This window comes from Eurypyga helias, unplaced genomic scaffold (assembly GCF_000690775.1).
Source record: "Eurypyga helias isolate BGI_N326 unplaced genomic scaffold, ASM69077v1 scaffold23896, whole genome shotgun sequence".
NCBI classification, from domain to species: Eukaryota; Metazoa; Chordata; class Aves; order Eurypygiformes; family Eurypygidae; genus Eurypyga; species Eurypyga helias.
Genome location: NW_010254977.1, coordinates 1889 through 29525, shown reverse-complemented (window position 1 = coordinate 29525; position 27637 = coordinate 1889). Strand labels below are relative to the sequence as shown.

Here is a 27637-nt window from a genome sequence, read left to right as displayed (position 1 = left end):
CTACTGAAATTCAACACCTGAATAACAGAAGGGAATTGAAACTTGCTCAATACTTACGGTTAGCAGGTTAATTAAATCCATATTGGGCTCTAAATGATGAGAGGCAGTTTGCAGGGAAACCAGTTCACTCAAGGTGATGGAAAGTTGCTGCATTTTCACTATGTTAACTTTGTTCTCATCTATCCAGTCCGGAAAAATTACATGGACAGCAATCAAGTCTTTCAAATGAACTCCTAAAATAGGAATTTTGAAGCCAACACAGTCAGCAAAAGCCTTGCGGTAGTTGCAGTAGTTTCCATTGGAAGAGACCAGCTCTGTCATTTCGTTCCAGTCCTACAAACAGTCAGAGAAGTAAGTCTCTGTGAAAGCATTCACAGCATTTCCTTAATCTATTTTAAATGAGCACAACTTATGTCAGGGTGTTGACAGTGTTAATTTCCTCTGTAGCACAGGCAATCAAGCAGAGGATCTCCATGAGCTGGGCCTTCTCCACCAAGAGGAATGCAACCAAAGTGCCTTTTAGGATGCCCTGCCATGACCCAAGAATTGTGCTGGTGAGATACCTGTACTGCAGAACCCACCAGACCTCAAAGATGTGATGGCCCGCTCAATATGTCTATATTCTGGAGTCCACCATACCTTTGTGACTTCTGAAGACAGATGAGAATGAGTTTCTTTCAGGCGAGAAATAGAGCTGTGGCTTAGACCTCCTACTACTGCCATCAGCGTGTTGAAGTTCTGGAGGTGAAGGAGCTTCTGCAGGAGAGATTGACCGTGCATAATTAAAAATCAAGGAAATACATGTGGCAGCTATCCAGTGTCACACATGACAAATGAGAGGCAACAACCTATCCCTGTTAAAACAGAAACCACTACACCAGGGGACATAACAGAATGGTTCAGCATTTCTTTTTTAAACTAGCTGAGCTCCACAAGAAACACACAATAGTGACAGCTGTCAACCAGAATACAACAAAGTATTTTACAGTAATGTCTGCTAGTTAAAAAATGCAGACATACTACACCTGAACAAATAACTTGCAGCGATGCTGAACTGGCTATTCACTGATGAAACAGCACAAAGAGCATCCAGTCCATTTGTTTACTGCAATCTCTATTTTTATTATTGCCTTACAGTGGAGGAAAAAGACTCTCATGCAAGACTTACCTGTGCAACATTGATAAACTTTGTGATTACTTCTGCCCTTTGCTGGGGTGTTGGTTTGCTGAGAACCATGAGCTGGACCCATTTGGAGATACCATTAAATAAAGCAATAGATCTCTCCAAAGTAGGATTGTTCTCCAAGCAGCCATGGATCACATAGCTTTGGTAGTCTGTGAACTAGCAGAGGAAAGGCATTTTCAGTAAAACGGCGGACAACTTAAGAATCAAATTGAAGCTTTGATCATTTTTTCCTTTTAATGCTCCTCTTGTTCAGAAAGTCACCAAGAGTCAGGGTCAGCGGACCCTGTTTCACATCAGTTCTTTCTTAAAATTTTATTATTATTGCTGGGGTTTTTTATTACTTAAATGTCAATTTAACACTTTAGTGTGTGTCTGATAATCCAGCAGCATGCATGATGAGCATGATTACTACTTCCATGGAATCACCTTTCCCATAATTTATTCAATACTTACAACACTTTAATCTGTGTAGTTTTACTTGACATCCTTATGGCATGATACTCCATAGGAATTATCTAGTGCTACAAGCAAGAAGCATATAAATAAGAGCTTCCATTCCACCCTATATCCTGATCAACTCCATTGTTCATGTAAAGAGGCAAATCTTGGCCCCACTGAAATCAATAGGAGCTCTGTCACTCTTCACAGGAACTAGAACCGCATCCCAAGAAGTTAACCCATTTTATTCCTTCTATGTAAAAAAATCCCAAAAAACCCAAAACCAAACCCCAAAACAAACCTGTAGCACAAGAAGCTACTTCTCCTAAAACCTGCTTTTTTTGATGTTACTGTTCAGTCCCTGTATGGGTATAGTTCTACATGGGGGAGCTACTGCTCTCAAGGATTAGATTTCCCCAAATGTTTGGAAAACATTTTTCAGCTGTCCCTTTAAGATGGATTTTCAGAAGGTTTGACCTAACTTTAGCTGGTGCAGGGAGGTGATAGCAGTGCCAGCCAACATGGGTTTCTTCATCTTAGCTGATCAAAAATTGCCTGCTAGAAGACCATATGATGGCATAAGCTCTTACACAGCAGATGCTCATCTCAGAGGTGCAGATAAACAGTATCTTTGTGTTGAGATACTTTAAGAAGCTTTCTGTTACAGTTAACACTGCCTTTTGTAATCCTCCCCGCATTTTTTAAAAAGGTAAATCTAGAGAGAGAATTCAGACTAATCATCTTTTGTAATTACATAACTTTGAGACAACGCTTTGGTCTACCCTGCAAAAATAAGTGGCACTCTTGATATTTCTAAACAGTTTACAGCAAACCACCTGGTCTCATTGACATCTCCAAATAAATGCCAGCTGTTTCTCTGTATCAGTTCTCAATTGTTCTTTAAATCAGATTTGTGATATTGGGCTTGTTTTTCAATCTCTATGGTTTGAGGTGTGCCCTTCACTTTATGTACTATTCTTACAACTTTTTGGTTACCAGTCTCATACAAACAAGCAACACATTTTTCAAACTTCTTTGTTGCATTACAGAATAAGATTAATCAGCTCTAACTGGTTGAAGAGAAACATGTGAGAGAGAGAGCAAAATTCAAGCCAAAGAATTAACAGGCGAATTATAATCAGCAAGGAAAAAAAGAAAATTCCTCGCTGGTCTGAGTTTTCTTTCTGGAATTCCCAAAGGATTTCAAATGTATCTTTGGTCTAGTTAGAAAGACATCCCTTTTTTCTTGTACCTCCCTTCTTTTGGTTAGCATTGCACAGATCACAGTAGGGTGTTTTCCCATGATTTGAAGTCTACAGTAATAAAGCTCTGAACATTATTAAATTATGTCAAAAGTGATTCTATGTAGACAGGTCTCAGCTCCTCACTGAACTCTGTTTCCTTTCTCTCTTCAAACAAACAAAACCCCTCATATATTTTCCTTAGTTCTGGAGTTTAAAATTTTTTTTTGCTCCTAAACACTTTTTTTAAAAGTCTCTTTTTTTTTTTTTTAGAGAACTTGCCATTTTGAGAACTTACTGCTTCCATTTGCCATCAGATACAGTGGCATCACATGACCTTTTCACAGGGATATTTGCCAGCACAAATCAGCATTTCTTTTGGCATTTGGGTTATTAATTTGTTTTGCTTTAGCCTCTACTTTAATTTTCACCCATTTTTGCCTCTTGTTCAAGTACAATCCTGTGTGAAAAGGAGCAACTGTATCTGAATTTTCCTCAGTGCTAATATGGGAGCAGGAGGAAAGAGAAGTTGTGCAGTCTCTGTTCTTGCAGGTTTTCAAGACCCAACTGGATAAGCCCTTGAGGTACATGATCCATGTCAGAGCTGACCCTGCTTTGGGCAAGAGGTTGACCTAGTGGCCTCCTGAGATCCCTTCCAACTGGAATTATCTTCTGATCCTAAGTTGGCAGATGAAAGGACAGTTTCTGAAGTAGTAGTTGGGAGTGAACACAGGCTAGAGAAGGAATATACATAATTCAGCTCTTCAAAAATTATTCAATGCAAAGACTCTGATGTTTCCTGAAAAGTAATTTAACTATTTTGCACAGAGGAGAAAAAAAGGAGCAACTGAAGATTTTGAACAATAACGTTAGTTTAATCAACTGCTGCAACATACGGCTGCAGTAGCTTTTAGCAGTAATTCCTGTCCAGCATTCCTCCACAAAATTAGCTTCTATCACTAAAAGCATCAGTCATGAAAAAAATCAAGAAAGTGCTGGTGCAGCCATGGCTATGTGCATGTATGAAGTATTATAAAGATTCACTACCCTGAAATGTTGAGGGAAAAACATCATACATGTTAAGCCATGTGAACACTCTTTAAGGACAGGCTCCTAATTGGAAATGACAAAGTTGTAGGCTTCTTACAGAAATTCTCCTAAAAGATTTATGCTCCAGAAAAGTGAGATGTTCAGCTAGCTCAATGGGCTCCAGATGGTCAAAGAGCAGGCAGGCTTTTCCTTTCTTGGAAATCTTCTTCCTTTGTGTAACTCTCCTCATCCAGTCATAGGAAGGACTGTAATAGAAAATTAGGTACAATTCTCATTTCTGTTTGGGTATATGTCAGTGTAGCCCATGGTTTGAAAAAACAGTATAAAATTACCAAGAAACAGACCATGGGCTTTCTGATCTGTGACATCCAGCATGTAACAAACACTCAGAGTAAGACCCATGCAGGTGCACAACAGAAGATAAGAGTTTCCTAGGTGCTGCTGCAAATGACAAATAACTGCGGGTTTCTATCAGAACAAAATGACAATCTGCTGTCATCTATGATACAGGAAGCCACAATTAAAAAATGCCTTGGAAATACAAGAACAACACGTCACAAAAACAGAATGAAAAAAGTCTGGAATAACATCAAGGTTTAATATTTACTGTGTAAGACCACAGGTCCATGAAATAATGAAACAGCAGAAACTGCTAACCAAACAGTAAGAATTGGGTGGACAATAAAGTAAATCATTGCCTTGCAAGAAATGGAATAATTTCTACCCATATACAATAAAAGCACTTCTGAGAGCAGAAGGAGGTTGCTAACAATACATTACAGTGAAGATTTAAGAGACAACCGTCTTGTGATTTCACTGGTACTGTGAAGTTGCAGGAAGTCTTCCAACCTTCATTAAGATTAGTAGTGCTGTCCTTCCAGGTTATTATGGCATTTTTTTAATAAGGAAAAATCACTGTGCATATGCTATATTTGAAAAGAAAATCTACAATGCCAGGTGAGATACAACAGTCTGTCTGGTGGTGTTTAAAAGGTAACCAGCCTGTCAAGGAAACAGTGTAATCATTGATACAATAAAACTATAAATGCAAATGCTAGAGGTTATCCAGATAAATCACAAGCTGTTAGAAAAAATTAACAGGTAACTTATGAGAGAACAAAAAAGCTTCCCTGAGAAAATGCAAGATTTACACAACGTGCCACTCACTGCATTGCTTGTCATTCTGTATAAAAAATTATAGGAAAAAAGTAATCACTTAATTGGCACTAGCTTTGTCAGGAAAATTATTTCTTTCCTATTTATATTAAAAACTTACCTACAGATTAGAATCTTCTCTTTAGTGTGACACTATAAGTAGAATTCCAAATATTTAGCAATTTCAAATTTAGAAGACAATATAATCTTTTTGTAACTCCTTTTTTGCTCTCTCAAGATCAAGATGGTCCTTAATGTTTTTATATTTTGCACAGAACTAGAATTCTGCTGTTACAGATACAAAGATGTTAAAGCTCATAACATCCTTACATGCTGGAGATATCAATGAGATGGATGTGATCCTCATATCCAAGCTGGCTGGCTACTTCTCGAAACTCTTCAGTCAAACGGATCAGCCCAAGATCCAAGTTAAACTCTGCAGGAAATTCCAAAATCCAGTATCTGAAATGCACAGACAGTGGTTAAGAGATGCCCAGGGATTCAGGTGTAACATTCAGTGACAGCATATATATAAGTCCTATCAAATAAAATGTATGTACAAGTATTTCAGACACACTAGTCTTTGGATAGAGTGGGCAGACTACCCCAGCTGGATCCTGCCGTGATTATCTGTGACACTAAAGTGGCAAAAGCCACTTTATCATCTAATTTCCTTTGGTTAACTCACCAAAGCACAACACAGCAGCATTCTTTTAAAAAGCAAAATTAAAGTGATGCCTCCCATGACACACACATGTGTCCTGTCTCACACTGCCCAAACACTTGCACTTAACCCTTGTCCAAACGAGACACTTTGTCTGCTCAGAAGAGATTTTTCAATTAAAATGTGCATTTGAGTGGCAGTTCTACTATGATAACCACGTAAATGAGATGTCTTCTCTGCTATTTAAGGGGGTATGGAAAAGGTTTTATCAGTCCTGCTTTCAATAACCCCCCTTTGCCTTTTTTTACAGTGATATAACTTGGTCCAGCGAAAGGAGGAAAAAAACATTTGTCTGAGGGAAGCAGGTTATATCATGTTAACTTAAAAAAACATGCTTTCTCTTTTATGGAGAAATGCTCCTACATAAGCACAGCCTAACACATGAGAGCTTTCCCATAGACACAAGGTCAGAAACAGTCAGGGCAAGGATCAGAACATACCTGACCTGTAACCGCTTTGGTATCACTAACACACTCCTGTCATCATAAATTAGGTAGGGATTGCATGAACTGAAATCGACAGCCCAGAGACAATCTTCCTCTACCACACTAGATTTCATCTTGAAACAACTTGTCTCTCTGCTCTGCATGGGACTGCACTCTAAGAGGTGTCACACTCAAACCCAGGTAAATCATAGTGCTAGTTTACAGTCAGCTTCTTAGGTCAATACAATTAAGTCTTAAAGGCTGGATGGCTCAATGTAAACAACTGTTTCAAAGCACAGAAATTAATTCTTCACTGTGGACCGAAGATCAAGTTAAAAAAAAGAAAAAAAATAAAAGCTTTAGATTTCCATGGTTTAGTTTTAATCTTTACAAAAAGACATTACATTGATAGTATTCACAGAAGCATAAACCGAAATACTAGAGGACCAGAAGCATGCTTACCTCATGAAATAGCAGATTTTTAATCTGAATTCATTGCAGTTCTCCCCACTGGCATCTCTATATGTAAGCTAGTTAAAGAGACCTTTGTGTGCCTTGATTTAGTAATGCTGTTTTCATCCACTCTGACACTAGACCAACTGAATAAAACCCAGTATCAATCTTCTAGAGATAACCACAGTATGCACTAACATTTCATTGAATTTCACAGCATCTTAGGGGACACAGACCGTTTCCTGGCTGCGACTTTGTTTTTTGCCCTATCAAAAATGCCTCTATTAATAATATTCAGAATATTTTGCTGAACGGTTTCTTGCCAGCTCTGGCTAACCAAATATGGTAATACTACTGATTACTGAAGTCCTTCAGAGGTATAAATGACAGGTAGGCACTTAGCTACCACTGAAAATTCATACTAGTCTAAGGCCAGCCATCCATTACACGTTTGACAAGTTATCTTGGTAATATATTTACACTTACTCAAAGTATGCCTCAGAAAACTTGTACATATGGAGAAAGTGCATAACCAATAACAGCAAAGCTCACAGATTTCCACCTTCTAGACTGAAAAATTCTCACTCCTAAACCTTGTTTGTCACTAACTGACACATTTTTACATACAGTCACAGAAACAATCTGCTTTTAACACTGTAATGTTGATTTGCAAGACTTCCTGAAAGGATATGTGGACAGAAGCTTGCCAGCCAGCTCTGTGGAAGGTAGATACCACCGGTGCATTAAAAGAAAGGTTCTTGGCAAATGGCTGGAACACTGATTTCCTTTGTCATCTGCAAAAGAGAAAAATGTGAGTTAACCACATTATTAAAAAATCGAGAGGAGCTTATACTCATCAAGTAGAGTAAAAGGCAAAGGGTCTAAAGTGGAAATGTTGGGTCATTACCCAACAAATAGGTAGGAAACAAAACCAAAGCACACACATGCTCCTTCAGTGATAAGTACTGCTAGACTGTAGTGGTAGGCGAAAAAAACCCACAACAACAGTGTAGATAACAGGCTATAGCTAGGAAAACAGGGTATGGCCAGCACTATGCTTAACATTATACAAAGAGATTGCCAGTAATCCAAAGAACAAATCCAAAATTAGTCCATTAAAAGGGTGGGGAGATGATTTATGTACAAGCAATTCCAATATTTGTTTTATTACAGCTTTATAGCTTTATGTTAACAAAAAAGGGATCAGCCTCAAAGATATTAGTGTCAGTAGGCAATATGCATGTATGAGATGGGAACAACACATGGACTACTCTTGTCAAGAGAGTGTGTATACAAGGAAAAGAGGCAGGCTTTCCAACAGACAACAAGACGTTGCTACCTCTCATTAGGTATTCAGAACAGGTTTGATAGTAGTTTACAAACATGGATATATAGGGATTCACTACACTCAGCAGCAAGATCTGCCCCTTAATAATTTTACCTCTCTCATCTTTAGATAATTGTTTCTCTCCACGAGGGAAAAAATAATCAATACCTCATTCCATTCAAAAACTGTCCTGCATTTCAAGAGAATCTAAATGTAATTTAAATTGAAAGTGGGGAGGTTTAGATTAGATATCAGGAAGAAGTTCTTCACGGAGAGGGTGGTGAGGTACTGGAACAGGTTGCCCAGAGAAGCTGTGGATGCCCCATCCCTGGAAGTGTTCAAGGCCAGGCTGAATGAGGCTTTGAGCAACATGGTCTAGTGGAAGGTGTCCCTGCCCATGGCAGGGGGGGTGGAACTAGATGGGCTTTAAGGGCCCTTCCAACCCTAACCATTCTATGATTCTACGATTCTATGATTTGTGTATTGAGGCCCCATTTCAAAGCATTTAAGCCCCTCCATGAATCTGATGGCAATGTGACAGATGTCATAATTAATGGTGTTATGGATCAAGGTCTATTTCATCACTTCTTTCCCTCAAACCTGGTATATCACATTTTAATTAGAGTAAAAAGATTACACGGAATATGAGTCATATTCTTGCCAATTGTTGCATGATGATTTGGAAAACCTTTCAAAAAATGACTGGTCAGAAATGCAGCTGTGTAATCACTCAAGACAAAGATCAATGCCAGACATAACTCCTTGAATAATTCAACTAAACACTTCTCTTGGTGAAGGCCAGCATTTCAAAAAACCACTATACCCACCACTGTGCATTATCTGTATTAAGAAAATTTAATATAGTGTGCATATGATTAAAATTCTGGCCCATGTGATTCTGGGCCAAAATGAAACATGGAAAATTTTACATAACAGAAATGTTGTTTGCCAAGGGAAAGACTGGATAAATCAGAGCACAGCAGGGATTATGTTATAAGATGACTTTCAAGAGCAGCAAAGTAAAATACTGAAAAAGCGTACCAAATATTTCAATACAAGCATTCAAAAGCTCATCCAATGTTGCAGCCTTCCCAAGTGTGTTTGACCCCATTGTCCTTTAATCGTTGTCAAAAAATAAGAGACATTTTCACCAAGTAGAATAATGCTTCTTCAGCTGCACAGCTTTTTCACTTTATTTTTGGTTGCATTCTTAGCTTGACTTCAAGGAAAATCTGAAGAAAGTAAAAGAAATCATAATTATATGACTATATATGAAGACTTATCAGGATGCAATGTTTACAGTTCAACTCATCTTTTCTATAAACTGTTTTTTCCCCACATGATACAGAGCACGTGAAAGACTGCTCTAAGCTTTCCCTGCGTTCCAGCTTGTGCTTTGAAGTGTTGTCCAATTGTTTGTTCACCAGCACAAAATAAATCTATAGCAAGGGTCAGAAACCAGAAACCAGATGGTAAGTGAGGTCATGCATGTACGACGACGCACATTTTGTTCAGGTCAGTTTATTTACACTTGGTACGTCACTTTTTGTTAATAATAGTGCTTTTATGGTTTTAAGCATAACCAGTCTTTTTTCCTAAGCTTACTGGTTCATGATAATGGTCTTAATTGGCACAGACTGCATGAAATGTTTAATGAAGTTCATAACAAATGTTAAACCAGGAGGCGACTGCTCAAAGAACCTTCAGATCAGTCCCTACAGCTTTTTAAAATAAATCATCCCATGGTAGCTGAACACTCACAGAAAGCTGAACACAACTTCTAAACTGTACCACAAATGTACTGCACATTTAATTATCAAATATCTATTTACCTGAAAGATACAGAAAATACCGTTACAAGTTTTCAGTAATAATTTTACAGCTTATATTTAAAGAAGTGAAGAAATCAGTGGTTTATTGTTTATCTGTGACTAAGTTCCACTACTGCCTGACCGTAACAAGTGTTTGAAATGTGGCAAACAATAACAAAGTACATCCAGCAACTTTTCTATAAAAAAAGCCAAGAGTAAAGCTAAAGCAGTCCTTCAAGCAAACCAATGCAGGAATCTGGGAAATTTCTTTTCAGAAGTTGTTGCACGTAACATAACTTTTTAATGTCAGTCATGCAAATCACAGATGAACGATATTCCTGCTTTAACTGACCCACAAATATCAAGTTTTTCAAATCTACCATATCACAGACCTCATATTGCAAATTCAGTCTTGGTAGGCCTGGCATTCTTCACCCTTTACACTAGCCCACCCTGACCACCTCCTAAGTGCCATGTTACAACAAGCACAGAGTGCTCTGAGCTTGGTCCCCTGTGAGCTTGCAGTGTTGCAGACATCATCATGGTCCAGCCACCCAAGGGACACTGGGCAGCAGCAGCTTTGCTGGCGCATTGATGCCACCTCAGCCAGCCAGCTCACACCCATGGCATGGGTCAGCATGCTCCCTTCTCAGCAACAGGCAGGGCCAATGTATCCTGACACTTACTCCTGGTCCCCAGAAGCAGAGAAAATGCTGCTCAATCAGGCTAGGTCTGCTTACTGAACTGGCCATGCCCAGACCAGCTCCCAGGTTCCGAGGCCAACGAACAGAGTTTGGTCCGTATCTATGCCAGTGAAGCCTCTGAACCTCCCAAACAGGGTTAGCACATGAAAACTGCTCTTTGCTAGCCTATGCTAGCTCTCACCTGTACGTTAGCTTCACCCAGGAGACCAGCAGAATCAAGGACCCTCCAGCAGCACAGTGTGTTGCATCCCAGCACCTGGAAAAGTGTCTCATATTGGACAATTCCCTATAGATCCAGCTTCAGAGTCCTGCAGCTCTCAGGCTACTCTAAGCATGCAGTGGTGTTTTGCCTGGAAGACCTTCAAAAGGTACCATTCAGTCAAAGATACGATCAGTTTTAAATGGGTGTCTACAGCCAGATTCTTTCTTATCCCATCCAACAAAGGATTTAGACTTGAGACACTTCCCTGGAGCTTAGAGAAGGACCCAACATGAAATAAGCACAACTCTCCAAGCAGGGAGTTTCTACAAGTCAGTGCTGCAGCAGCCCACAGGAAAGATGAGCAGAGGTGCAAGCATCAATCCTGCCCCGCCGGTGCCTTCCTCCTAGCCAGAAGCAGGCACATTCCCCTGTTTCAGTTCGGTGGTGCAGACCCCCTCTTGAAGGAATACACGTTTGTTTTTCCAGGAATCAAGCAGAGCTCCTGTTTGCAATGAACTGGGGGAAAACTACTCCTTTTACACCCCAGTAAGCAGCCAGAGCACTCACCTAAGAAAAAAGGGAAGGTGAGTTCAGAGCGGTCCTTGGTTCTGAACGCACGCTTGGCATTTGCAACAGAAGGCACCTTAACGGTTAGGTCTGCGACTAGGCTGGGCAGCCTCAATCCTTCCTGCTAAAGCTGTTCCTGCTAAAGCTGTGCTGTCGCACAAACCCCAGAGTTGCCAGAAGTGGACCAGAGATAGCATACAGGGAGATATGTGGCTCTCTAACCTCCTGGCCAGGCCACACATGAGCCAGGGTCACCCTAGGTTCAGTCTTTCTTCCCAAGACTGTTTATGCATTTAAAGGGAAAAAACTTAAGTAGAGCATTTTGCTTGGTTTACTTGCTTTGAGAGTTAGCCCGCTGCTGAGCAGTGCTTTCCAAGACCACAGCTTTGTACTTTGGCACCTAACTTTTGCTAGAATCCCACTTTGGGCATGTTTGTCCTTATAGACTATTCCAAAATCCTTCCCTAAGTGTGTAAAACACTGGCTTGATTTTTCACAGAGCCAGCTGTCTAGCTCTTCCAACTTCATCTGACTTAGGTTGGGAGGTTTTGTTTTATTTTTGGGGGGTTTTGTTTGTTTGTTGTTTTGTTTGAGTTTGGTTTTTTTTTCCCCAAGATATTTTTTAGTCAGCTCTTTAAAATATGGAATTGAGAAAAGCTATTGCATTTTCTGCCTCTCCCTTGAAAACTGCTGAGCATGAAACGTACATTTGATCTGCCTTTTCAGTTTTGTTAGTATTACCATCCTATATAATATACAGCATAGGAGAGTATCATTCCTATCTTCTGTTGGCAACAGTATTAAGGCAGCCATATACTAATCAACAAATAAAGCTTCATGTAAAATAGCAGGATTTTTTTTAATTACTGGGTAAGTAGTTGTCATGTAGATAACTAGATCCTGATGTTACAGTACCATCCACGCCAACAGCCTCTGACCACTAAAGGGTTTTATTCTCATAATGCTCCTAAAAGAAGAAAAAAAGCATTTCCACTAGAGGAAGAACTGACTGCATGGGGCTAAGCTACATATCCACAGCTGAGCCAAAACCTGGTATCACATCTCTTGACTGCAGACTCCAACAAACACAGCCATTACATCATTATTTGTGTGATTAAGCACTGCTGTTCTACTAGAACCATAAACATCTTGTCTATATCATACCACAGTGGTATCCAACCCCACCAACACCTCCAGAGATGGATGAGTAAAATACAACTATAAATTTCATCTACACAAATTGAATAAATTCTATTTTGATAGTCAATGGCTCATCACATGAGAAGCACAAACCCCCTATATATAATGAATATATATGCATAATAATGTCTATATATGAAAATGTATATGTAAAGAATAAAAACCTTCTAAATAAGTGGTTAAAATTAAAAAAAAAAATGCCAAAGGTGCCAAATAAAGATAACCTAGGGAATCTCTGCCCCCAGGTGCTTCCTAATGTAACTCTGAGACATCTCATTGCTATCTAGCTGCTTTGGGAGGATTCAGGAAAGCTGGATAAGACAAACAGAGCTCACTCAACGATACCACATAGTTAGTGAATGATTGCATACTACAATGAAACTAAAAAAATACATTCTTGCCTTATAATGGAATTATAAATCTTACTGGGTTTACTGTGGTTAACAGAAGATACTGAGGACACAGGAGACACAGTCCTCCACAGCTATCCATTCTCATTTCTTAATCAGGTCACCTGAAATGACAGACTCTACTACAAGTCTTGCTGGGAACCCACCACATGCTGGGAAGGGACTTCATGGCAATAGACAGGAAGAATTGTAGGAAAATCATCAATGTAAGCCTTAGTATTCCCTCAAAGCTTACAGCTCTGTCTAAAGACCCTCTTCATTTAGGTAATATATAGAACCATAATATTCCTATGAACCAAGTCATGTTTTGGGCATGTCATGCCTTATTTCATGAAATAGTACCATTACAGAATGCACATTTCCTATGAGGGTGAAAGCAGAAACACCTGCAGTGATGTGCCCAGACCGCTAAAGTTCATGATGGACTGAACTACAAGACAGAGTCCCTTCGAAGTTTTGCTGTCACCCCCACTGCCATACACACAGTTATTTTGAGCAGATGCCTTTTCTTGCACTCTTCCTGCAGTGCAATTGCATTTTTTGTTCAACATTTTAGAAGTCTTGAGATGACGCTGTTGTGGACTGTCCTGACAGATTTATTTAAAACATGTAGGCTGTGAGCTCTTGAGACAGATGTGGTCAGGTGTAATACATTAGTTTTTAAAAGAAACAGGATCCCCTGACAGTAAACTTGCGGTCTTATGCAAATGCATCAAATGGTGTGAACAGAGTGGGCAGCATGCAATCAAGTTTTAAATGCTGGCTACTGTCATTACAAAAATCAAAAGACATCACTTTTACTGCTGAAGGCGACTAAGGGGAGGTCCACACCTACAAGTTACAGCAGTTTAACCAATATGTCAAGCCAGCATAAATCCCTGTGTGGGCACTTTCACATGGATTTTAAACAAGTTATATTGGTTACAGGTGTAAGCTAAACACGTAAGTCGGGTTTAAATAGGCTTAGATTTGACATACAGCGTAATATTTACTTAGCTAAATTAAATCTAAACAGCTTTTTAGCTAAGACAAAGTAAATGTACACATAGCATTTTCCCCATTAATTAGAAGTGGGCTGTTTTCCTTCTACTTAGGGACAATAAATAGAGCCACACGCAGAAAGTTCAACTTTGACACAGAGGCACCTCTACAGGTCTCATTTTATCCATAAACTTTCCAGAGGCCTGATGAAGGAGACGCATATTCTTTACAAGATTAGGACATTCTTGGGGGTTTAAGTAAGCCAGACCTCCCCTTGTCTCCCCCTCCTCCAAGCCTACACAACACATTACTGAATGCTTGCATTAAACAGCTTCCACCTGGCTGCAGGAGAAAGAGTACTAAATGTGAGCAGCTGAACAGGGAAATCAAATCAGTAGCAGTATGCAGAAAAAAGCCAAAAAGAAATCAAGAGTCTCATGGGAAGGTTTAAGGATAACTTCCCTTACTACACCTTTTTCCTTTAGCCAGCCTTGCTCACATCCAGGGCAAGCTCTACTGGACAGAGTTCATCTGCTACCCTGTAGGTGTAGTGGAGCCTCTTGCAATGAGGGTCTGTCTTGTGATTAGCCTCCATGCACATTAGTGTAATTACCATAATAAGAATCCCAGCTGGGACACATGATGGTTGCAGCTTTGCCTAAAAAGGTGTAACAGAGATCTGCTTGAGCTCAAAGTCAACACAGGTCTTAGGTTGCCTAATGCATGGTTCCTGAAGATTTTTCCTTCCAAGCAGTTAAATATTTCTTGTAGGTGGTCATTACCAGTTTATTCATTACAATACACACAAGGCAATTTCTAGAAAACTCTGAGAAAGTGACAAAGGTCGACAGGTTCGTCCAGCATCTGACACATGCCCAAGCTGTGCTAGGCAGAAAAGGGCAGTGATGCTGGGCTGTCAGGCAACCTCATGCCACTGCTTCTTGTCCCGGTCCCTGACCTCAACCATCACATGCAGCTGGCTGCAGGGTGGCACATCTGGCTTACCAATGATGTTTGTCAGATGGAGCAAGCACACAGAACAAGGGAGAGATTGTGGCACTGCTCCATGAATGCAAGACACAAGCCTTGCTGGGGGCAGGACAGGAATGAAAATGAAACAACACAGTCTTGTGCTCATCTGATGTGACCCACCAGTACTCCTTCACCTTTGCTACACACCTTCAGACAGCAGTTAACACAATAAACCACAGTAACTGTCTCCACCCTGTTACTTTGTTTCACTCTTTTCCTGGATCAAAAGGGAACTTCATAAGAAGCTAAACAGAGTGGGATGTTTGTGTCTCAAAAGGGAGCATGAGGGGAATGGCTAAGGGTACAGTGCTGGTGGGTGGCTAAAGCCATCCTCATATTAACAAGAGACACTGCACAGGGGATGTTAGTGGCTCTGCAGCTCTACAGACTCCACAAGATAGTTTCACCTACTCCATTTCATCCACCTACCCTAAAACAGTGTACTCTCTGTGATGGGTTGGCACCAGCTAGCAGCCAAGCACCCACATAGCCACCCGCTCAATCCCCACTCACCACGGTGCAATGGGGAGAAAACAGGAGGAACAGGAGCAAGAAAACTCATGGGTCAAAATAAGGAAGGGGAAATCACTCACTAGTTACTGTCATGGGCAAAACAGACATGGAGAATTTAACTGAACTCATTGCCAACTAATATAAATATTTAATTACTGATTTGGGTATTGGGAAACAAAGAAGATAAATATTAAACCAACTTTCCTCCCACTTTCTCAGGCTCAGCTTCACTTTAGACACCTTGCCTTCACCCTTGTTATTGCTGCAGATTGCACCCAGTCCCTTCACCTAGAGGCAATGAGCAGTGCAGGATGTCAGGGTCAGGACACAGGAGATTCTCTCTGCTGCTCTCTCTCACTCTTGTCCCATGTTCCTCTATGGGCCACAGGCCCCTCAGAGGTGTACCTGCTCTGGCATGGGCTTATTCATGGGGCACAGTCCTTTCAGGGAAGTACCTGCTCCACCACAGACCACCTCCCAGTCCTCTAACCTTGTTACTCCCTCTGTTCTTCTCTTTGTTGTTCCCTCCATCTCTTCATTCCCTTGTTTCCTCCATGTTCCCCTTCCCTAGGCATTTTTGCCTTAAACATGTTTTCACAGAGGTGCCACCAACTTGGCTGATGGGCTCAGCTGTGGTCTGCAATGGGTTCCTTGCAAAGACAGCTGGAAGCAGCTGTGTCCAGCACAGGGCAGCCCCTGGCCTCCTCCCACAGAAGCCATGCCTACAGTCCCCCTCCTGCCAAAACTTTGCCATTTACATCCAATATAGCATTAAACCAACTTTCCTCCCACTTTCTCAGGCTCAGCTTCACTTTAGACACCTTGCCTTCACCCTTGTTATTGCTGCAGATTGCACCCAGTCCCTTCACCTAGAGGCAATGAGCAGTGCAGGATGTCAGGGTCAGGACACAGGAGATTCTCTCTGCTGCTCTCTCTCACTCTTGTCCCATGTTCCTCTATGGGCCACAGGCCCCTCAGAGGTGTACCTGCTCTGGCATGGGCTTATTCATGGGGCACAGTCCTTTCAGGGAAGTACCTGCTCCACCACAGACCACCTCCCAGTCCTCTAACCTTGTTACTCCCTCTGTTCTTCTCTTTGTTGTTCCCTCCATCTCTTCATTCCCTTGTTTCCTCCATGTTCCCCTTCCCTAGGCATTTTTGCCTTAAACATGTTTTCACAGAGGTGCCACCAACTTGGCTGATGGGCTCAGCTGTGGTCTGCAATGGGTTCCTTGCAAAGACAGCTGGAAGCAGCTGTGTCCAGCACAGGGCAGCCCCTGGCCTCCTCCCACAGAAGCCATGCCTACAGTCCCCCTCCTGCCAAAACTTTGCCATTTACATCCAATATAGCCCCTAAAGGATGAGCATTTTCACCTTAGCACAGAAGTATGCAAGTTACAAATTGTCAAAACGCATTTCATTATTCTTAACTTTGAGAGAAGAGTTCACTGAGCTAAATGTTTACTTTCAAGCCATCACAGGTCACTCAACTAACATAGAAGGATATTATAAATGATTCTGAGGCCTAGACATCTACTATTCTACAGGAACAGAGGTTAAATGAATAGGACCATACGGAAGAAACCAAGTGGATATAAGGACCTGTTCATATGCAGTACCAAACCCTTAGTCCACAGCCACATATGCCTTGTAGAAGTTCATAAATCATGAGGAATGCTAATGAACAGTCACACAATCAAATACTTTCAGTAACCAGAAAGTCACTTGATTAAGGTTTGAGCTGCTTAGACAGCATTTGCTTTAGTGTTATCTCTTTCTGTGAAATACAACCAAGATGATTTCTGAGACAACAGAAAAAAAAAAAACCAAACCACCCACAGGTTTTGTTCCTTACTTACAACTCCCCTAAAATAATGGATAACTTGATTACTGTGTTTGTAAAAACAACAAAGGTTTCTTTCTCAATTGCAATTCTAGTGTTTTATGGAACTGGTTATTTACCATACTTCAGCTTTTTCCCATCCACTTCTATATTTGTTTCCTCAATTTACCACGTTGGCATTTGTGGCTGTAACTGTAAGTCCAGCTAATAATGGCAGTAAAGTCTGAACATACTTCCTTGAGTTATTCCATACTATGATGATATCTTACTTCCACTTTCCAGGGGTCAAGGTAGTACAATTGCCCAGAATGCATCAGGTTCAAATGAAAAGCTAAAGGAAGATATCAGTTTGTCTTCAAGAGGGGGAAAACTTTCAGCCACACTTCTCAGTAGCATTGTCACAGAAATTGTTTTGCTATTCCCAGTAAAGCAAAAATAAAATTACAAATATATCAGACATTTGGTTAATGTGTATGATGCCAGGGGATGCAGCTCTTTTGAGAATCTTTGCCCTTCAGACATGTTAGAGATCTGTACCACCAAAGCACAACGCATTGATAGAGGACAGCTAACAGCAATAACAGTTCACATGCTCTTTTTTTTTTTTTTTCAGAAAACAAATCAATACAGTGTCAATACCTCTTACAAGTTATACTACTGCCTGTAAGCCTGACGAGAAACTTGGCAATTACATTTCTTATTCAAAGACACGCATACAGCTCTTCACAGTCTTTCGTGAATAATGTGGTTTGTTAACCTAGTCACATAGATCAACTCAGGGGAAAAAAACCACCCTATCAGCATATATTCTTGACAATACATGGCTGCATGCCTTTAATGGGTCTTGACAAGCCCAAGAAAAACCATTTTTAAAGTAATTTTAAAACACGTATGGGGAAACAATTAACCCTTCAGTTCTGAAATGCAAAGACTCAGTATATTTATTATTGTATATCTGTTACAAAATATTTTAATATTTTATTATTTACCATTGCCAGCTATATTCTCTTAGAGCCAAGCTAGAAAAATCACACTGATTTATTACTTAGATTACTAAGAAACACTAGGTCCTATTTATCTAGGCCTTTTGATACATTCAGCTTGGACATTTACATTTTTCCCCCACAAAGCTTATTTTGTCTTATTTTTAACTAATCCAAAGTTCTTCTGTAGTAGCACAGTCCCTGAGTATTGTTTTTATTAAAGCTGTTAAATCTTCCAAGGCTTATGACAGTTTTAAGAGTCAACACTACTTTCAGTTTCACACCATCTTTCAACCAATTTTAAGGCAAAGAGGAACCATAAGAGCCTCTAAATTGTATTAAAATTCAGTAAGTTTGGTATCAAAGTTCTTGTCTGATAAACCCATGGCTTCCAAATTGATTTTCCCTTGAAAGAAGCTTTTTCACTCCATATAATTCTGTATTTTTCAGATATTTCCCACTGTAGGCTAACTGCTCATGGCACAATACATTCTAGACCCACACTGGCAGCCAGCCACATTGCAAACATTTGTGCCACACATTACAATGACACCACAGGAATTACAGACATGTACAGAGCTTCTCAAGCACGTCAAGCTTTACAGGCTTGTGCTGGTCACTCAAACAGTGGAGATTATATCTAGGTGCCCCAGAAAACAAGATGCTAAAACACATCCCCTTTTGCTTTTTTTTTTTCCATCTCTGCAGCTATACTGTATCAAGAAAAGACAAAATTATTATCTGCAGTCACAGATACCAGTGAAGGGAGACTTCAACACCTCCCACCTACCTGCTATCGTTGCCAGCATTGATGACTATATCCAATTTCCCACTCTTTCTGGTTTCCAGCGTTCCCCTAGCTGAAGAACAACTGCAGTTACTTTACATGTAATAAAAGCAAGGGTATCACCTTGTGAAGAAGGGAGGTTAAGTTCATATTTATATTTTCCTCTTCCTCCCTATTATCCCCATGCATTACCTCACATCTCATCCCATGAATTCACAACCTATACTATCCCGGTGTACGGAGTGGCCTTCCTGTGTAGTGAGAGTAGTTTTGATGCTGACCTTTCCTCCTCTGACTACAATCAAAACATGGGTCAGCTTTAGAAATATCTCAGCCACACATTTACAGCCTGGGAAGTACTTACCAGTGCAGTAAACTGAAGGCAGCAACTGACAAAACAATAAAGGCAGGAAGGGGCTTTCGGAGACTTAACTAATGGGATGCTGGATGTCTGAGATGGAGCAAGACTGAGTTGAAAGGAAAGAGGTGCAGAACACAACTCTTTCTCCTTTTGCTCCTTTGGCTGTTAAGGGTGCACTTCTAATGGAATCATCCTTCCTTTTCCCTTTGATGAATGTAGAAAATGGTTCACATGTAACTGCTATTTCCCCACAGATGTGCTAATAGGTCCCAGACAAGGAGAGAGACTAGACTAGTTGCTAATGGTCAGTAACTCTTCTCACTCCCTTGTGGCACCTTCCCATTCATTTGAGAGCAGTCGCTTTTTAAAGAGAGAATGCAAATTAAAATGGTACGCTAGAAAATGCTGACAGACACACACGACAGTAGACAGACCTGCTGTGACCAGCAACTCATGCAAACTGCTGTCTACTGCACACTCACATGAATCAGGGCTGCCTGCCTTGTGTGGTGCTATGGTTTTGCATCTGCAGAAGTCACTGATGATTCACAACTCACAGGCAAGCAGGAGTGCAAAAAAGCTGGTAGAGTAAAAACACAGTCTGGAGGTCAGGAGAGATCCAGCACCTTTGTTTGCAAAATTCTGTCAGCAGATGCTGGACATCAAAATGCACGAGCAGTTCCTTACATCTAGTTATTTTCTACAAGTTTCCCTTGGGAAGATGGGTGAAACAATGGCAGGCTTCGTATTTCTTGATGCAAAAGGAGTATTTTAAACACAGGCATACAGTGTTCCTTAAGCCAGTTCAGAGGTTTTTAAAATAGTAAGCTTCCAACAGAGAAGAGCAGGGAAGAGATTATTTGTTCTTTCTAGCACGTCTGACCAGATTTTGTAACTTTTTTTCAGAGGTAACAAAGCAACCATCAGTCAGCTGACTAAACCTTGTTTCCTTACTAAGCAGTCTACTAAGAAACACACTGGTTAGTATGACCCTAGGAAGACACACAGCAAACTTCTAAAAATGTTTATAGTACAAGAAGAAGTCTACAGAGCACAGGATATGAGAACAGCGTCACCACAGTTGATTCTTACATCCAAGCTTTTGGAACAGAGTGAGTTTTATTAATAACCACATACCTTCCTAACAATAAGACAGTTTGCAGCCAACAAGTTAAACGTCGTCTTTAAAAAGAGAGTAATGGTAACACAGAAATTTCTCATCAAAAGACTTGAAACACAAACACAAGCTCATCTGAAGAAGGTGCTATATATAACAATATACAGAACAGCAAGACAATTAGAAAAAGGGGAAGGAGCCCTGTAAAAAAAAAGCTATCTCTAAAAAAAGAGGAAAAGCATCTTACAGCTTACATTAAACAAGTAACTTTACTCTTTAGTTTGCTAATATTATTTTGGTAGTTAAATATTTACTGTATGAAAGAATACTTAACACAGGATCACAGCTGCACAAATATCCGCAACCACAGAACAGGACAACAGGACTACAGAGAAAAAAACCTTACCAAAACCCAGTGGTGAAGTTTGCAATGGCCGTGTCTTAAGATGCAACACTAACTCTCTAAACCTCATGTATTTGTAGTGCAACCTGTGTTTTCTGCATAAGAGTGAGATCTGAGATAAGAGTGAGAAAATCCCAAAATGCACACTTTGTAGAGATGCTATAAAGATTCATCATCATTAGAAAAGCAACAAGAGCAGTTGCTGTAGCTGTAACAGACAGGAATAATGTACTCCACCAAGTATCTTTTTGGTTGTGTGGATAAAATCCCTTCACTTAATTGGTAGTATAACACTTTTACAGTGTCTGGTTCAGGCCATTCCAAATACCTGTCACCCTCATGAGTAACCAGGAAGACACTTACTAAATTCATCCCAGCCTCTTTGCTTTGTATTTATAGAGGAAATTCATAACTATTTCCTCCTTAGCATATATTTATCAAATTTAAGGAGTTTATCAGAATTTCTTGAAGGGTCTGCTTAACTCCAATAATGATTTAAAAAATAAAATATCCTGTGGTTATGTGACAAAGCTAATATGAAGAGTGGTCAAGTAAGGGTAAGAAATTAAAAGGTGGGAGGTGTTAGAAAGATCTTTAGAAGCTGTGATAGAGACTTAGGGACTTGTTTTCCCTCCCCTAGTATTTGGCATTGAAAGACTGACTGCTATTTCAGTCATGTTTCCAAAACAGCTCACCCCTTTTCAAGCTTATTTAGAGGAATAAATTATATTTCTATAAGTACTAGTATTTCATATAATTGTACCCAAGTCAGAATTTACACCAATTTCTGAATCAACATGGTTAAATCAGTGCAAGAATTCCAAAAGGAGCAGATTTTGAAACACAGACATTAAGCAAATTGCAAAAGAGTCTTTACTTAAGAGAGATTAATCTGAGAACCACCTCTCTTATTTTGGTTCTGCAGTGTGAGTTGAAAACTAGATCTAAAACCCAAATCCTGTCTCCCTTTCACTTCCAGGCCTCACTCCAGGGGTGTGATTCTCAGCCTGGTCTCTCACTTTTCATCTCCTCACCCCAGAAGGTGAGAAGCCTAGAGCTTTTATTCTCTCCCTGCATTTTCAATATTAAAGTCCCCAGGTGCCCAACAGTGGCCTTCTAGAAGCCTATCTGAGCCAGCAACACCAAGCAGCTCCCTGCTTAGATCAGTCCTAAATCCTTTTGGGATCTGCACCTCAGAAACTCCTCTTCCTTGCCTATGGTAAGCACCCTCTGGTCACACCTAGCACACAACTCCCATACTAGATAGGTGCAGCCGTGACGCCAGAGCTCTTTATTCAAGACCTCTGAACAGTCCTTAAAGCTGTAAAAGATACAGGATCCACTCTTCCCATTACGGGGAGGATTGTAAATCTCCCACTGTCTTGGCTGAGAATACAGAGTAGATTCACCAGCTCCAGAACATAAATGAAATTCTTTATTAAATAAACTAATTGACTTCTTGTGGGCTGCAGACACGAGCATGACTGTATAATTTAAGGGGAAGAGCACTCACTCATGAAGAGGGGAAAAAAAAGTGAATTCTAGTTCCTGCCCCAGTGCCTACTTAAGATAAAAATATACAGACAGTCATTTGGGGCAGGGCCTGGAAACCAAGAAATTTAGGAAGGGTGGCAGCTGTTCCAGGAAGCATGTGTTCATGAATTTGGTAAAGTAGAGCCTGAGTAAGCAAGCTAAAGCAGGCAAGAAATCTTTAGCAGAGGAGAGTATTATTAGTCTTTTAAGGAAGCTATTTCATGAACATTGTGATAAGGCTGGAATGTCATGGTTCTTCTGATTCGGATGACAAAAATCACTACATATTCAGACAGTAAATTGACTCAAGCCCTAGTCCAGCAAAGGTTTTCTGATGTAATTTGCCCCACTGGTAATCAATGACATATTTGCATAAACTGTTTTTATTACTTCCCACTAGCAACACCAGAAATTTTCAAACAAGCTCTGGGTCCAAAGACTGGGTCACTGCAAAACAAGCAGAACTCACAGATACATGCTATATGACCCAGCACCAAGATTATGGATTGGGTGGACCTAAGTAAATAATCCTTTTGGATTGGAAGCCTATCTGAAACAATGCTATTTCAGATTAAGGAGATTCAGTTTGGTGAGACCAGAGTTTATGCTGGATGAATGTTACGTCTTTTCAGAGACTATAAAAAACAACATAGCATCATGACAAAGAATATATGCAGCCTTAGGTCATTAGCAAGCATGCAAATATACCCAATGTAAGTCACATTCTATCTATTTGACCATATCATGTATGACTGACTTAAATACTAGTCCCTAAGACTGATTTCTACACAGAGAACCATCAACCTGCTTCAGGCAAGGGGAGCAAAATATACTTCAAAAGGAATGGAAAACCCTTGTTCATCTTGGAGATCCTGTTCCTGCACGTACTTCCTGTGCTCCAGACTCTCACACAAGCCCACTGCTGCTGTGAGTGAAACATGCTTCCATAGTAGGGGATAAAAAGAGAGGCAGTTTTAACAGTAGCAGAAGGAGCTGTATATGGAAACGCATTGATATACATAACACATAATATCAATATGTATTAGCTACTAATATATTAAGCTTGGTATGACTTTTGTGGTAGTTCAAAGCAGACATACTCCTGAAACACTAACAACTTGTGTTAAGATGATACAGTCATTTTCTGTTTGCAGGACCTAAATATATACAGTATCTGAACAAGAATAGCTCAAGTTTCACTAATTTTGCACAGATTATTATGCCTGGCAGGTTCTTGAGATGTTGAAGCCTTCTCCCCTTGCCTGAGAAACTCCAGATCATTAGTAAAGAGAATATGCATGAATCACAGGTGGGAGAGTACAGTGTAGAGTCAAACCTTTTCAAGTATTTGAATGTGGTCAGAGGACACGGCAGCAAGGGGAGTAGTTATTCAGAGAAGTGAGACAGCAGATGTCCACCAAAACAACCAGAGTAATTCTCAGGGGCAATTGTATTTTATGCTGAGCTGTAAACATCAGTCATGTGGGTATTTCCACGCACCCACACTTTGATCCTGACCCCGTACACTCTTAGATGCAAGCTGAACTTTCTGATGGGACCACTCATGAATTCAGCTCAGCAAATCCCTACGCGTTTGCAGGATTAGTCTCTGTATCTGAACTAGACTCACCAAGTCTGTTTTGTTGATATTGTCAGTGCTGATAGCTGATACTCTTTTACCTCCATTAAAAAAGTCCTCCTCTGTCACAGTGCCTGTAATCTGCTGGTCAGGTGGTTTTTAGATATGTCATACCTATAAGCAAACCTATTAATGAAAAAGTATTACTGCCCTGGCTATTCACACTGAACATTAAAAATGCAGAGAAGAACAATGAACAGTAAAAATCAGAAGACCTGAGAATTTATTTCAGCTTTTTTATTCAAACCCTCGGGTATAAGACCTTGTCATTCCTAACTTAAAAGAGAAGACCAAAGTAAAAACCTGTCTATCAGATGTAGTGGTGAGAAGTGATTATACCACAAATATATTAATGGAAAACATTATGTGCAAGTTGTTTAGAGTATCTATACAAATGTTCTGCAGCCAGGCCTGGACAACTTAGGAAAGAAGAGAAAACCACACAAGTACCCCTTCTGCATTTTTAAAAGTAGTTTCCTCTCTTTATTCAGGAACATCCTGTGAGCTGCTCCCCTGTATAATGGCATTTTCAAGTAGAGAGAGGGGCTGGCAAAACTGTGCTTACTGTGGGCTAGATGTTTAGCTATAGAGCAGAAATATGCCCATTCAGAGAACGGTAAGGCTGCCCTGATCATTCCCTCAGAGTAAAGGAAAAGGATTTAACAGGAAACTTAGAAGGCTGTCAGTGATATGAATATGCACTGAGCTTCTGCAGAGGGACAGCAACGGTCATGCTGTCACTGAGTCTCCTCTATTATGTAACAAAAAAGATTCCAGGATGAACAATTTCTGTTAAGTATTGGACTTTCTGGAGATGCATCAACAGGAAATGCAAGGGCTGAGCACTTGCCCAAACAAAGCATGCTGCAATTTATGTACTTCGTACCTATGCAGATCTGCCTTGACTTACACGAACACAGTGGGGGGGTATATTCAAAAAGCTGAGCACATGTTTTGGTGAGATCAGAATATTATAAAATAGTATAAAAGAGTGGTGGTAGAGTGGCGGTGTCTTCAATGTGTGCCACAGTGGTGCACCATGGCTGGTGCTGCAGTAACAGATGTTGCTGTTGGAATTCATCAGAAAAGCCATAGTGAGGAGAGCCTGAAAACTGCAATACTCTCGTTTCTCGAAGTACACTGTCTGTGTTTAACAGTAAGTATCCCTACCAAAATGGGCTAGTGATAAGGACTGAAACAACTGCACCCTTGAGAATCTTGTTATGTTTATCAAGTTTTCTTTATTTTGTGGACAGAGAATTTAAAAGTTTAGTAATGAGCCTTGAATTTCATTCAAAATAAGTTACATTAATGATAGCTGGAAGCTGTAAATAGAGCAGGGTTGTTTACCTTAAATTTTGCAGATCCAAGTGATGAGTTATTCTTCTTTACTGTAAATGATCTTAATAATCAATAGTATAGAGGCACAAAGCTGAGCTCTCCCACCACATTACTTTGAGACAATTCATGATCACTGTAATGTGTTTTCAGACATTATTGCCTGAAGGCAAGCTCAGCAGTGCAGTTATCTGATATTTACTATGCAATCATCACCAATTCCCTTTTATACTAAACTTAATTCCCAAGGATGCCTGAGAATAAAATCACTTACACAAGAGGCACATATAGCAGGCTCATAATCCATCTGAAGCAGAACCATGTGGCTTTACATCAGTCTTCTGCACCAATCCTGGCACAGTGGTAGTGCCAGAGATAAAGAAGAATGGTCTGAGCTCCTATCTATTTTCTGGTGGATTTGGGGTTTAACTGAGGTTCAAAGCATGGCCCTTCAACAGTCCTTTTCATCTAACTGGGCAGTTGCTTAATGGAGAATATTCATCACAAACATAAATTATAATGCCTGGAAACAAGAACACCGTGACATAGGCTTACCCAAAATGGAAGAATTCCTACAATTCTGAAGAAAAAGTTAGTCTGGGATCAGAATAAAAAAAGTGAGAGCTAATCTCCCTGCGCCACATGGGATGGAGACATGGAGAGGCCTGAGGGGCCTCATTGCAGCCAAGGTTTCCAGGGGGACCAGGGTCTCCTGAGTGCAAAGCCAGGCACCTCAGGGCCCCGTAGGCCTGCTGCATTCATGGCGCGGCATGCCATCTGTGTGGGAGGGCTGCAGTGTAACCGCAGTCTGATAGTACTTGAGCTCTGGGTTCAAAGGCAGTCTACCCTTGGAGATGTGAACAGGCAGGAAGCCAGGCAGACTTCTGGTTTTGTGAACAATTGACACTGATTGACATTTTCCTATAAAATTTCCAGTTTAAAAAGCCATAATCTATGGTTTAAAAGAAAAACAAAAGTCTTCATGGAGAAATAAAGTTTCTCTTTCTTACATGAGAAGTCTTTGAATGAGGATTATTCTCCTCATCTTTAAAGGAGGGACCACATGATTCACTAAGCCTGCCAGTGTTTACCCTTAGTCCTGTTGTGAAATTCAGGCTTTTTGACCTGATATACACCTTCCTCAACAGACCCTACTGGTCTCTACCTCTTCAACCTTCCCCAAAGCACCTGGCATCCTTCAGTCTCATCACATATCAAGCTCCATCACCCATTCATTTCTTCCAATTCCTCCTAAGTCTTTCTCAAAAACAAACAAAAAACCCCCTAATTCATCTCTACATAAACAATTGATCAAAAGTACATTTATAAATATCCTATACTCCAATTCTTGTGTTTTAAAGCAAAACTTCAGACTATAACAGTCAAAAATTATCAGATGGGGAAATCAATCATTCATGAAGCAAAATCATCAAATATACAGATATTGAAAAAGAAATTGAATTATGAACACGGAGATATTTAGGAGACTCACTCCCTGTTTTTAGGGAGGATTTTCAATCTTTACAGTCTAATTACACATTATTATTCAGAATGACTCAAATGACTTAATAGTGCAACTTCACTGTCTTCTTGTATTTCTCTGCTTCTACCTTTTTCTTTAAAAAAAAAAAAAAAATCTTAATTCACCCCCAAAAAGTAACCAGTCACAAGCAACTTGTTTCAGATCAATCACACTGTTTTGAGGGGGTGCCTCTGTCAGTTCCTTACATGAGTACTTTTAAGCCAAAGATGGAAATTGCTCTATATGCAAGTTGCATCATTATCTATTGACTAGCTCTACAAAGGAAAATACGTTCATCATAAACAACCTATTCACTCCATCATCTAAGTAAATAAGCACCATTTTCCCTCCCCAGTTAGCATGAGGACAAAACACCGTACCTTTCTTGTTCCCACAAGAGCAAAACCAACGCTATTGTTAATCAGAAGTCAGAAAAATATAGGCATTCTGAGCATGAATGACTGCTTATCAATGAAGTGACAAAAATACGCCTCACCCTTAAGTGTTTTTACGAAAGGTCCAGGATGAAAATAGGAAAGCAGTGGCAGCTTAGAAAAAAAAACCCAACCAAAACAAGGAAAATCACTTACTGTACTTGGTTCTGCAGAGGTATTCAACACAAACATCACCCTTCCTTGTCCAGCTGCCAAGTGCTAAAGCATGAAATGAGCAGCTGTTTCCTTCAAGCTGGG

At 40.2% G+C, this 27637-nt stretch overlaps 1 protein-coding gene across 1 annotated transcript; it reads right to left on the bottom strand.

Annotated features, from left to right (window-relative positions):
• Window positions 1-27637, bottom strand: RASGRP3 (RAS guanyl releasing protein 3 (calcium and DAG-regulated)). The gene is made up of 9 exons (XM_010153187.1): window positions 27536-27637; window positions 9041-9231; window positions 7364-7466; window positions 6682-6744; window positions 5401-5532; window positions 4013-4160; window positions 1169-1342; window positions 640-756; window positions 1-333 (listed from the first exon to the last, which is right to left on the bottom strand). Exons 2-9 carry the CDS (start codon window positions 9108-9110, stop codon window positions 1-3), a joined length of 1140 nt encoding a protein of 379 aa, XP_010151489.1. The 5' UTR covers window positions 9111-9231; window positions 27536-27637.

Excerpts from the sequence above, each read along its gene's own strand:
- RASGRP3 (XM_010153187.1), bottom strand. The coding sequence starts at position 9,110 with ATGGGGTCAAACACACTTGGGAAGGCTGCAACATTGGATGAGCTTTTG. Across the intron at positions 7,467-9,040 it reads TGCTTGTATTGAAATATTTG|ATGACAAAGGAAATCAGTGT; the intron begins GTACGCTTTTTC and ends TCTCTTTTGCAG. Across the intron at positions 334-639 it reads TGTCTTCAGAAGTCACAAAG|GACTGGAACGAAATGACAGA; the intron begins GTATGGTGGACT and ends GACTGTTTGTAG.